General features: G+C 48.8%; 1 protein-coding gene across 1 annotated transcript; it reads left to right on the top strand.

Moving 5' to 3' along the window:
• The first annotated feature begins 4,871 nt into the window (after positions 1-4,871).
• LOC105979824 lies at positions 4,872-5,740 on the top strand. The gene has a single exon (XM_013008195.2). The coding sequence runs from the start codon at positions 4,936-4,938 to the stop codon at positions 5,275-5,277; it is 342 nt and encodes a 113-aa protein (XP_012863649.1). The 5' UTR covers positions 4,872-4,935; the 3' UTR covers positions 5,278-5,740.
• Positions 5,741-13,239: the final 7,499 nt, after the last annotated feature.

Below are 13,239 nucleotides of genomic sequence, written 5' to 3'. Positions count from 1 at the left end.
ACTTCTTCTTGGGATTCCATCTAGTTGGTGTTCTTTCAGCCTCCTGAATGGTTGCCGGGTTTTCATTCATTAAGCTGGGGAATTTTTCCTCCAAGAACTCTCTCACTATTGTTGCAGATGACTTCTATGTTGTGTCTTCCTTCGGTCAGCCAATAACTCTAATGCTGTTCCACTTCATAGCATCAGACATAGCTCTTAGGTTTTCTTCAGCTTCTCTGATGATCTTATTAGATTTTTGTTCATGTTTATTAAAGTCTGCTTGGCTGTCCTCCAAGTCACTGATGCGGTTCTCTGCTTCCTCCAGTCGGTTTTCTGCTTCCTCCAGTCGATTCTCAAAGACCATGTTCCTGATACTGGTTTTTATCTCCTCCCTAGGCTCCTGTATTTCCCTTTGGTATATGGCCTTATCTCCTCTATCATTTCATCCTTTTTCTGTATTGTTTCCCTCATATCCTGTATGACTCCAAGCAGCATTTTGAAATTTTCTTTCTGTGGCAGCTCAATGTCTGCGTCTTCTATGCATGTCGTTATGTTCAGGACATCTTCTGCCATTGCCTTTTGTTTCTCCTGTTTCTTCGTTGAGGTCGTTGGGGCTGATGGTTGTTTGTGTTGTATTGTTTTAGAGGAGCCAGGTGTCATTTTACAGGGAGTTGAAGAGCACTGGCTCTCTCTGGGAGACTTGTAGGAATGCTTCTTCGAACTGCGTACAGCTAATTTTACTATGGGATTAACCTACCACTTTATCCTCCTGTGGCTTCCTTAACAGAGGAATGCCCCAGAAGGCTGGTGGGTTGCCTGCTTTGGTATTGCAGAGGTTGGGCAGAGGTTTCTGCAACAGCTTGGAATGTTGATGAGTGTTGGCCGGGCTGTCTTATGCCCCCAAGTACACAGGCAGGAATTCCCCGGTGATAAGTTGGGCAAAGTATCCCCTGGATGGAAAGCAGGGCCTTTCCTAGCCTCGGGCTAGCTACACAGGGTGGAACTCACCTAGCTGGGTGTAGTGCAGGCGTAAATGCCCTAGGATAAGGGGAGTGGTCTGGAGGTCAGCAGTGGAGTGTGAGAGAACAGGAAGGAGACAAAGAGGAGAAAAAAATTAAAAAGTAAGACCGTTTAGATTGTGTGGGAATATAGAGGAGAGGGAAACAAAAGCAACTATGTAGCTGAGTCCAGCTCCTGCCTGTGGAGCTTCAAGGATTTAGTCCCTGCCCCAAGGCAGTGGTCGGTGGCAAGCCATAGCTAAGTGGAGAAAAAGCCCCTGCACAGCCCTCAAAGACCGTGGGGGGACAGAGAGGAGAGATGGAAACAAAGGCAACAATGTAGCTGAACCCAGATCCCTGCCCGTGGAGATGCGAGGTTTTAATCCCCACCCCAAGGTGATGGTGGCAAGCTGTGGCTGTGCCGAGAAAAAGCCCCTGTGCAGACCTCGAGGACTGTGGGGGAACAGAGAGCAGAGATGTAAACAAAAGCAACAATCTAGCTGAACCCCGATTCCTGCCCGTGGAGCTGCCAGGGTCTAGTCCCTGCCCAGAGGCAGGCGGGGGAAAACTATGGCTGTGTTGAGACCAATCCCTCTTACGGGCTCTAAATGGTCCCGGCTCCAGCAGAGACAGTGGCGGGGCCAAGGTCAAGCCCCAGCCAGCTTCCACTGAGGTAAGCCAAAAGCCCCCAGTCCCTCAAAACCCTGTGGGTCTGTACCTACTTATCTTTATGATGCTCCTCCTGCATTCCAGCTGTGTTGAAGTTCCCGCTAAGCAACTCTCCTGGGCTGGATTCTGTGGAGTCCCTCTGGTATGTCTCCAGTTCTTATGTGTACCAGTGGTTGGTTGGTTTTTTACACTCCCTCATATTACTAATAATGCTTATATCATTTGCGTACTAGTATATGCAGGCATGTGTTTCCATTTCTCTTGAATAGCTGCCTAGGAGTGGAATTGATGGGTCAGATGATAAGTTTGTGTTTTTAAGAAACTGCCAAACTGTTTTCCAAGGTGGCAGCACCACTTGACATTTCCAACATCAGTGTTTGAGGGTCTGCTGCTGTCCATGGCCTCATCAAGTAGAAGCTCTTATTCCATGAGCTTCTGTGAGAATACTGGCAATGGCCACTCATTCAGCAAATACTATCTGAGCACCTGCTGGACTCTGGCTGCGCAAGAAGTCCTTGGCCTTGGCGTCTAGTGGTAGAAACAACTATCAAACAAACCATTAAGGCCTGTCTTCTGGTGCCTGAAACCTGATCCCATCGCCATCTCTTGATCACACAGACTGGTGTGCTTCTTCCATGTGAGCTTTGTTGCTTTCCAGCTAGATGGCTGCTTGTTTATCTTCAATTTAAGAGCCCAGACTCAAGGGGGGTGGGGTGGAGTGGAAACCCAAAGCTCATCTGTAGACAATTGGACATCCCTTCACAGAAGGGTCGCAAGGTCGGGATGAACCAGTGTGCAGGATAGCACCGACAAAACATTCCTCTGGTTCTTTAATGCTTCCTCTCCCCCACTATCATGACCCTAGTTCTACCTTACAAATCCAACAAGACCAGAGCAGGTACACTGGTACAGACAAGAGTTCTCTACACATGGAATCCAGGACAGATAAACCCCTCAGGTACAATAATAGAAGTAGTAATACCATGAGGGTAGGGGGAAGGTAGAGGGTGAAAGAGGGAACCGAAAGCAATGATTGACATATAACCCCCACCCACCCAGGGTGACAGACAACAGAATCATGGGTGAAGGGATACAGCAGACAGTGTAAGATATGAAAATCATAATCGGGGAGGGAGGAAAAAATGAGGACCTAATAAACACGGGCTCAAGTGGAAAGAAAGTGTTTTGTAAAGGATGATGGCAACATATGTACAAATGTGTTAGACACAATGGATGTATGGATTGTTATAAGAGCTATAAGAGCCCCCAATAAAATGATTTTTAAAAAACCACAGTTAATGCCAAGTAGCACAATGTTTTGAGGGAAAAGGAAGCAAAGAGAAGGAAGGACAATGTGTGTGTGTGTGGTGGTAAAGGGAGAGGGTACTATATTTCTGCCTTGCATAAGGTCTTTCCTGCTGTGGATACAACTAACGTAGAGGAAAACAGAGCCAAAAAGTGTACAGAGACAGCACCACGTAAACACTATGAAGAAGAGAGAGATAGTATCCTGGTAATACAGAAAGATGGAGAGATGGCTAGAAGATAGAGTGATGAGGGGGCAGTGCTGCAAAAATGGAGAGAGGCTGCTCAGACAACACTGTAAACGGAAAAGATGATACATCTTGGTAACTGTTTCAGCACCCAGGTCCCAGCCTTTTAGTTGCTAAACCAAATCGAACTCACTGCCATCCCATCAATGCTGATTCATAGTGACTTTTTACAACAAGGTGGAACTGCTCTTGTGGGAGTAGAAAACCCCGTCTTTCACCTGTGGAGCAGCTGGTGGTTTCAAACTAGTGATCTTGCCATTAGCAGCTGAACTTGTAACCATGATGCCACCAGGGCTCCTGCTTTGCAGTTGCAGGAGGTGATGAATTAATTCCCTGGGAAACTTCTACTGACAGGCCCATGGACACCCCTCCCCCAGACCACTAGGACTCCAACAAATGTCAGTGCTTTTTCCCTCCTAATTCACCAGGAAGCATCTATCACATTTGAACCCTCCTGAGCGACACAGGTGCCAGGAGATGGTGGTGCCTCACATGCTGGCATATTAGTCATCTGGGAAGTCAGCGATGGGCCAGATGGGTGCCCAAGAGGGACCAAGCAGGGTAGGGGAACAAATGGGCTCGGCCAGGCTGGTCTTTGAAAGCACTTGTTCCTCATTGTAGGTAAGATGCTCTAAAGCAGAGTAGGGAACCTTTTTCTGCCAGGGGCCATTTGGATATTTATAACATCATTATAGCGGACCATACAAAAGTATCAACTCTGCTATATTTGGCCAAACATTTAACTAACTAATCCCTAATGTGATGCCTGGGACTGTTTCTCTGGTGATAGTGTGATGTGAGCTGGTTTTGATGATTTCCCCGCACATTATACGGCCCACAAAGAGTCCTGGTGGTGTCATGGTTAAGCGTTAGGCTGCTAACTGCCAGGTGAGTAGTTCAAAACCAGCAGCCTCTCCGAGGGAGAAAGCCAGGGGCTTTCGGCTCCCCTTCCAGTTTTAGAGTCCCGTAAACTCACAGGGGCAGTTCTGCCCTATCCTACAGGGTCTCGCCGTGAGTCAGAACCAACGCATGGCAGTGTGCTTGAAGCTGCATTACACAGACCGCAGACTGCACTCCCTCCACCACCCCCAACCCCCTCTCTAAAGGCTGAGGTGCTGAATTTACCGATGAGGGTCAAGAAGAGAAATGCTAGTGAAACCCAGGGGATCCTTTAGGGATAGAGATGGAGAGAGGGGAAGAAGGTTTTAGGCCGAGGAGAAATGCATCCATCAACCCCTTTAACTTTGCGATCTCTGAACACTGGGAGGCTTTTATTTTGTTAGCGTTTTTGTTTGACGTGCTGCCTCCAAAGATCGTGTAGTCAATATATTTTAAGGTGTGAAATTTTAAATGAAGAAAAAAATGACTCCACAATAAATATATTTTTAAAAAGCAGAAGGAAAGCCCTGGAGAAATTCCATCCGCAACTGGATCCCCCCGACCTCCGTGTTCCCAGGATGCGCCAGGCCCTCCTCCCACCCCTCCCCCCAGCCTCCGTTACCTTGGAAACAAACCAGGTCTCCCAGACTTCTGAGCTGGGGAGCAAGAACTGCGGGAGCCAACCTATGCAACAGGCTGGGGGCGGAAGGAGGAGCAGGGGGCGGCGTCTCCACTGAGAGCCCCCGCCCAGCTGCTAGAAATACCGCTGCGCCTCGGAGCACTGCACACTGCGGTCCGAGCCCCTGGCTCGCTTCTCTTCCCCAGCCAAACCGACGGTCCTCCAGCGCTCCCCACCCATGGCTGCCGGACCCTTCCTCCGCAAACCCCGGGGCTCCGAGCAGATTCGCCCCGACCAAGACCCCAGCTCCGAAGGCCTGTTTGGTCAGCAGGCCCCGGAGAAGCTGGCCGCTGTCCTCGCGCCCCAGCCCGCGGCCGAAAAAGCTGGTGGGCGCGCGGGCGCGAAGGCTCCAGGCCCCCGGGAGGCTGCCGCTCGCCCCAGGCCCCGGGAGGACGTGCCTCCGCTGGACGAGGGCTGCTATCTCGACCACTTCCCGCACCTCTCCATCTTCATCTACGCGGCCATCGCCTTCTCCATTACCTCCTGCATCTTCACCTACATCCATTTACAGCTCGCCTAAGGCGCCTGGCGGGCTGGGGTGGGCTGGGCACGGACCGAGGGGGAGGGGAGCGGGGAAAGGGCTCGGCAGTTCATGATTAGGGGTTTAGGAGGTCCTGGCGCCACCCCCACTCCGCCTCCACCTAGCTTTCGGCATGGCGTGCGGGCGCTGTTAGCACTTGGCTGTTTCCGGGGTCATTCTTGGAATCTTGGGGTGCAATCGAACCTCGTTTGTGATGTCCCTGGGTCCTACCACTTTGTGAGCTTGGACACACACCAGCAGGGAACCTTATTCATTTTGTGTTTGGGGCAACGCACAGCAACCCAGCCTTCTGTTAGAAAGGATCCAGACCCAAGCCCACAGCCTTCTACTGAGGGCCACGCGGGGAGGGTGGATGCCGTGGCCCGGGATGGGCCGTGATGCTCGCTGCTCGGCGCCCAAGGAGAGCCTGCTCGGTGCCAGAGTCGGCGCGCCCCAGACTCGGAGCGCTGAAGCGGCCGACAGGAGCGCGCAGCGGCTGGCGCAGGAGCGCAGGAGGCGGTGAGTGGCGTTTGCGGTGCTGGGCACGGGCCGCACGATTCTCGGGCTGACCCCCTCCTCGTGTTTTTCCTGCCTTAGGCGTTGCCACCTCTGCGGAGCTGTCCTGTCAGGATGCCGGACAGCTAGATGTGTCCTGAACGACGTGGGGCCTGCGGCTGCAGACCTCCCGGGACTCGGACTCAGAATGTGGAATAAGACTGGGGCTACTCGCGGCGGTGGGCGAGAGGGGTGTCCTTGGAGGCTGCTGTCGGGGCAAGAGGGGGCTTCATCCTGGTGAGGAGCCCCTTCGGAGCGGTGAGTCCCAAGATGAAGCCAGTTGGGATCTGATACTGAAAAGCGTGTTTTGGAAAATGACCTTACGGGTTTGTCATCTCTGAGAAGCAGCCTCGAACCAGAACCCACCGTGGAGTGTTATTCACGTACCTGCCATCTCCGTTTACTCTCCGATGTAAAATGAATACACGCATTGTTCTAGCACCGCATATTCAGAATGTCTGTAATGGTGGTGCCTCTGATGGAATAAATCACGCTTGTTTTCCGTTTCCTTCACTCCTTTTTCAACTCTTCGTTAATTCCCACCCATGCATTGGGTCCCACCAACAGACCTAATCTTCTCCCGGTTATCTTCACAGCATGCCCTGGAGTCTCTCCCAGACAGACTTCATTTCCCTCCCCCGCATGCTAAGGTCTAGCATCCCCACTGACCAGCGTCACCTTTCTCCATATCAGGCCTCTGCACCAGGCCAGGATCCATCCCGACTGTCCCCCAACAGCAAGCGTGCCCCCATCCCATTGCCTCTCAGTCTACGGTCCCCACTTGCCTTTATTATCGAGGCATTTCTGCCCCAGAACAGCCCCTCAGGTGACGCAGCCCTGGCAGTGCAGTGGCTAAGCACTCCACGCTAAGGGGAAGGTGGACTGTTTGAACCTGCTAGCTGCTCTGAGAGAGAAAGACGGTCATCTTTGATGAAAGATTACAATCGTGCAAACCCTTCGGAGGTCTTTCTGCCCTGCCATTCTGAGTTGAGATTGATTCTAGTGTGCTTTACTTTTGACTCAGCCCCCCACCCCCTTAAACTCTAGACTTTGAGATAAGCGCATTGTTTTCAGCATTATTCCCTGTGGTTTCCCTGTTCCAGCTTCCACAATCCCTTATCACTCAATTTACCAAACTCGCTGCCTTTGAGTGGATTCCGACTCACGGTGAGTGACCTTGTAAGACCCTGTAAGACAGGGTAGAACTGCCTCTGTGGGTTTCTGTTCTTTGCAGCAACAGAAAGCCCCATTTTTTCCCTCCTGAGAAGTGCCTGGTGGTTTCAAACTGCTGTCCTCGAGGTGAGCAGTCCACTACATAATCACTGCCCCACCAGGACTTCCCCCTTATCACAACTTGCTTAGTATCTTGTCCTCCATACTTTGAGTGGCACCTTAAGACACCCACTGCCCCCATGTCCGTGTGTGCTTAAAAGCCCTAAGAAAACCAGTGGCACTGTTCTCCAAAATTAGATCTCCAAGGTGCCACCACATATGTACTCATCACTGTATTTCCAGCTTTCAATCGCGAATGTTTCATCAACCTCCCTTTATTGACTACCCAATGAATCCCAGTACCTAATCAGGTGCTCCCCAAACACAGTCCCATTGTTTACCGATTCACATAGCCTTATGATCCCTTATTCTATAGTACCTCAGTGACTACCCAGGATAGATTGCTCAGTATCATTCCTTCAATGAATCCCCTCATAGACTACTCCCCAAGCCAAATCATCTTGTTCCTCAAATGTTATACACTGATGTGCAATATCATGACCCTTTTCATACCATCAACTTTGGGGCTCCTCTTTTTACTCCAAATTCCAATATTTCATTCCCACAATTATGCCCTTATTAGACCCTAAAGCCTCCGTGGTCTTGTATTATTGGTTCTATATTTCCCTTTTTAAAAATCCCTTTATTTTTCAATTCACTGTGTCATTCCCTAAATACTTTGATTCATACTACCTCCCCAAAATTGTGTCGTCACTCCATCAATGCCACCCTTATTAGGCTCACTCCATACCCCAATCCTGCCACCTCACCCCCAGTGTCCCCTAGCAGTCTACAGCCTGATGTGTAGCTACTATGCCACCAGGGGGGCTCCTGTACTGATCTCAGAGACATGTTTAAACACATTTTGTGTGGCATAAATGCATGTATGAACTGAAAGGAGCCCTAGTGACAGAGTGATTACATGTTGGGCTGCTAATTGCAACCACCAGCTGCTCTTTGGGACAAAAATGGTGCTTTCTCCTCCTGTAAAGAGAGTCTTGGAAACTCACAGAGGCAGTGAGTTTACCTTGTCCTACAGGGTCCCTATGAGTCGGCATCCCTGATGGCAGTTAAGTTTCAGTTTTTGGTGTAGGAGCTGGACCGCTAGTTAGTAAATTTGTTCTTAATTTGATTTCAATTGTTGCAGATTGAGTTGTTGTTGTTATTAGGTGTCATGGACCCACATAGCGACCCTCTCTGCACAACAGAACAAAACCCTGAACAGGCCTGCACCATCCGTACAATCGTTCCTATGCCTGAGCCCATTGCCGTAGCCACAGTGTCAATCCATCTCTTCGGGGTCTTCCTCTTTTTTGCTGCCCTTCCACGTGACCAAGCACGATGTCCTTCTCCAGGGACTGGTCCCTGTGTTATAAACCCTAATCCCTAGGTCTTTGGTTATAATCCCATTTGGGAATGGGTTTTTTCTGTTATGTTAAGGAGGCAGTATGCATGTTTAACGTATCTCACACCAATCTCTTTTGAGATATAAAAAGAGCAGATCAAGCAAGCAAGCAAGCGCGAGCACGAGATCAATACCATGCCAAATGAAGACAGCCATGATCATCCAGGAGTAGAAGCAGAAGGGGCAAGAGAGAGTCTTCCTCAAGGATGAGCACCTTCTTGCCTCCTGAACTCTGGGAAAGTAGATGCTTTGTAAAGCCATCCAATTGTGGCAGGTCGTTAAAGCAGCACAAGGTAACTAAGACAGGGGGTCTCAATTCAGTCTTTTCCCTGTGGCTATCCACTTGTCCCGGCACCATTTGCTGGGACATTGAAGCATATTGCTGCCTCTATAATGTCTGACAATCCATGAACATCTCTGATATTACCATTTTGTTACTTATTACTCCCGATGTTTTGTCCTTTCCACTGTTTTGGTTTCAATTGCTCCCAGGAGCCCCCGTGCTTTCATCCATTAAGCGCACGTCAGTGGTTCAAGCCCATCGAGTGCTCCAAGGGAGACAGATAAGGCTGTGTGCTCTCATAAATAGTTGGTCTGAGGAAACCTGAGGACCAGTTCCACTCTGGCCTATTGGGTTGCTGTGAGTCAGGAGACTCAGCAGCAGTGGGCTTGGTTTCGTGCAGGCCTATAAGGGGGCTTCAAACACTTCATGAAAAAATTCCATTGTTTTCCTCTTTTTTTCTCTGGCAGAATACCAAAACTATATTTTCTGTTTATGATAGCAAAGGACAATAAATAATGTACAAACTGGTGAAGAAGCGCAACAGAGCCAACAAACACCCCACCCCTGCCACATAGCAAACTGCAATGGAAACAGGAAGATTCTTAGCAAGATTTCACACAAGCAAGAGATGAAGGATCACGTCACACCGCCAGGTGAAGACGCAAAGCGGAGAATGGCCGTCAAGCAGCAATAACCCTTCCTTACTAAAGGGCAATAGGCAGCATAGGGAGACTCTGTAATTGGTAGAGATCCCCAAATAGTTCGCAGAACTGAATCACCGTCCTAGTGGCTATAGATTCGATCTGTCTTTGGAAAGCAGCACAGCAAAAATCCAGGAGACTAACACGAAGTCATCTGTCTATGGGCTTTCTCTGTCCCCACACTCCGAAGTAGCTGGGAAACACAACGCAAGGGCAAGTTCAGCAATCCTTAATGTTACCTTTTCCGACAGAGACCATGATTACGCAGCAGAAACACATACCGGAAGAACTGAGACCACGGAAGGGGACTGTGGCCACGGTTATCTCCTACATGAATAAAAGGGGAGCAGCCCATTTGCAATGGTTGCCGCAGCACCGATGGACAGGCCCTGAGCAGTGGTGCTGGCGACTCTAGGCCCAGAGCCCTGCGGGGACACACTAGGGAAGAGCCCCACGGTGTCCCTTGTTTGCCTTTGAAGCAGCATTTTAGTATCTGCCCTTTGACTTTACCCGATGATGAACAAAGCTTACATTTGCAACCTGTGTTTAAAATGTAATAAACTGTGCCTGCAACAAGCAGCCAGTGAAATCCTCTTCCATCCCCACCAGGCCCCACAAACAGCTGCGCAGGCGCGGCACCGAAAGCAGTGCGCATGCGCACAGGAGCCACCTACATGCTTGGCTGCAACAGTGTGGGGAGCGGAGACCACACAGCTGGGGCCACAGCTGGGCCAACAGACTGAAAACAGACAGGCAGGTTACATGTTTGAAGCCAAAGTGTTACAGGAAAGGGATATAATCACAAAACAAGCCCCACAAGCCTCGCAACGCAGTTTCCCTAAACAAAGACAGCAAATTCTATTTCGGTTGTAGGTTAATCCCTGCAGAAATAATGTTGGGTCGCTCTCAAAGTATGTCAGAGACAAGTAATTTGGTGACTGTCCCCGAGTTTCTGCAGACGCCTTTGTGTTTACCCCTGATCGCAAATGCAAGGGCAGGTGACACGGGTGTGGGACGGTGCCCAGAGGCCACATCCCAAGGGGCCTCCAGCCACCCGAGGGCAGCCCTTCTGCTGCTGGGATACGTCATCTCCAGCTGGGCGGGTGTCTGTTTCGTAGATTGGCTGTCCGTCAAACCTGAATCTCATCCATCTTATTGGCAAGCCCTGTCGCTCACGGGGCGACACCATCAGCTTGCTCAGCGGCGTGTGCCTCTTGATTTCGAACTCGATGACACTGCCATCGGCCCGGCCAGTCAGCGCGATGCGCCTGGTGTTCTTCTTCTCCCTATCCTGGTGCCGCAGAGGCAATGGCGCGGGCAACGCGGGAGGCAGCTGAGTCACGCTCGCAGTCCCGCCGCAACTGAAAATGCCATCATTTTCAATTCCATTTTCCCCACACACTTTTTGAAGCCCCCTTGTACAATTGATTTTTTCCCCCTCATTAGTTTCTACTGCCAACTATGTGAAGGTTTTTAAAGCAGATCATTAGTTTTACATGACTCCTTGATTATAATGTGCCCTCATTCACCCCACTTGTTCCCTGGGTCTCATTTCCTTTCCTCAATCCCTGAACTTGGCACTTGGGTAAATGCTTATACGGTGGGGTTTTAGATATTGACCCCCAACTCTTGTAAATTTGATGAAGTTCTAAGATTTTTAGTGGATTCCATAGGGTTTTCTACATACAAGAGTATGTATGCAAATGGTTTATTTCTTCCTATCCAAACTGAAAGTTTTTATTTCATTTTCTTGCCTAATTGTCCAGGTTAGAATATCCACGGTGCTGGCAGCAGGCATCCTTGCCTTATTCCTGATGGACGGTAGTCTGTGTTTGTGGGGGACGTATTGCACCATTAACCATTCAAGAGCCCTGGTGGCAAATTCCATTTTCCATGAACTTTTTGAGCCCCCTTGTATAATCCATTTTAATATATTGCTGTATTAAAATTGCTAATATTCTGGAGGGTTTTTTAAAAAAAGCTTTTCATAAGAGATAGTGACTGTAATTTTATTTTCTTGTGATCTTTGTCCAGTTTTAGTATACATGTAATACTGGCCGCATGGGAAAGAGTTAGGAAATGTTCCTCTTCTACTCAATTCAAAACTTACAAAGCTGCGTTAATCAAGACAGCATGATACTGGCTTAAGGACAGTTCATACAGATCAAAGCAATAGAGCCCAAAAGCCAACCCTCACATTCAGAGTTAAAATGATGTGCAACAGGGTGCCAGGACAGTTATAGATCTGTAGATCTATAGACAGGATAGAATCGCCTTAACAAATGGTTGGTAGTTTGTTAAGAATTGGTATTATGGATTTGTCCTCAAAGCTAGGTAGACTGATAGTGAGGCCACCTGGTTCTAGGCCTTTCTTTGTGAAAGTGGGGATTTTTTTGTTGTTGTTGCTTTTTTAATAAGCCATTCTCCTTGCTATAAAGCCCCCAAACCTAATGCCTTCTGGCAGATTCTGACTCACACCTTCCCTGTAAAGGGTAGGGAAATGGTTTACACTATTGTGGAGGCTCAAATCCATGGTTCAAATGTCAGGTGAGAGATTCCTCCCGACTCACGTGTTTACAGGTGCTGATGAATCCAAATCATCAGGTAGCAGCTGGCTCAAAAGGCTGTGGAGACTATGAATCAGGCCAGACGACAGAGGCTGCTGGAAGTCAGATGCTGATGAGCAAAATGCAAGATCCAGAGTAAGAGGAGGAGCATTCATGCAAGGGGGTGCCAAAAAACAACAACTAGAAAAAGCTCTGCTGGGTAGAGCTTTAGTATTAATCATTTCTCACTAGGCGAGCACCCAGCAACTCCCTCTGAGTTAGTGCACCCAGTGGCATCACCTGGGAAGGTTCTCTCTGGTCACTTTTTCATAAAAGCAATTTTGCTCAAACCTCGTTTTTTTGTGATGGCTGACTGAAGAGAACAGCATGTGGCTGTGAATTTTTTTTTTCCTGCTCGGGGGGAAAAAAGCTGCAGAAACAGTCGTGATGTTGAATACCGCTTATATGGACAGCGTTATGGGAAAAAAAATCAAGTGTACGAATGGTTTTCTCATTTCAATAAAGGTGAAATGTCGATTGATGACAAACCTTGTTCTGGATGTCCGTCAACTTCCTGAACGGATGAAAATGTCAACTCGAAGTGCATGTAGTTTGTTCCAGCAGGTCAGACTGTTAATCAAGCTTTCTATTTAGAGGTTCTGAAAAGATAGCATAACAGTGTGTGACAAAGGGAGAAAAGGGGACCCGATTACAATGATCGACACATAACCATACACCCCTGTACAGGGGGGAACAGAAAACATGGGGGAAGGGAAACAGCAAGAGCGGTGTGAGGGATGAAAATAACAATGTACAATCTATCAGGGGGTTATGAGGGTGGGGGGGAGGGAGAAAGAGCCGATACCAAGGGCTCAATAGAAAGCAAATGTTTAGAAAAGAATGAAGGCAACATGTACAAGCATGCCTGATTCAACTGATGTATGGATTGTGATGAGTTGTATGAGCCCGCAGTAAAATGATTTTTTTTTAAAGTGCACAACAAAAAAAGCCTGATTTGTGGCAGGCGGGAGACTGGTTTTGTCACCATGACAATGCACCTGCTCATGCAGCCATCTACATGTGACTGGTTTCCATGAATGCAGAAGGACATGAAAGGACAGCGATTTGATGACATAGGAGAGGTGGGGGGAAAAGGGAGGTACTGTCAGCCATCTAAACACATGTTTGAAAACTGTTTCC

Source organism: Echinops telfairi, unplaced genomic scaffold (genome assembly GCF_000313985.2).
Source record: "Echinops telfairi isolate 266 unplaced genomic scaffold, ASM31398v2 ScPeMD7_2010;HRSCAF=2546, whole genome shotgun sequence".
NCBI classification, from domain to species: domain Eukaryota; kingdom Metazoa; phylum Chordata; class Mammalia; order Afrosoricida; family Tenrecidae; genus Echinops; species Echinops telfairi.
This window is presented reverse-complemented; position numbering and strand designations above follow the sequence as displayed.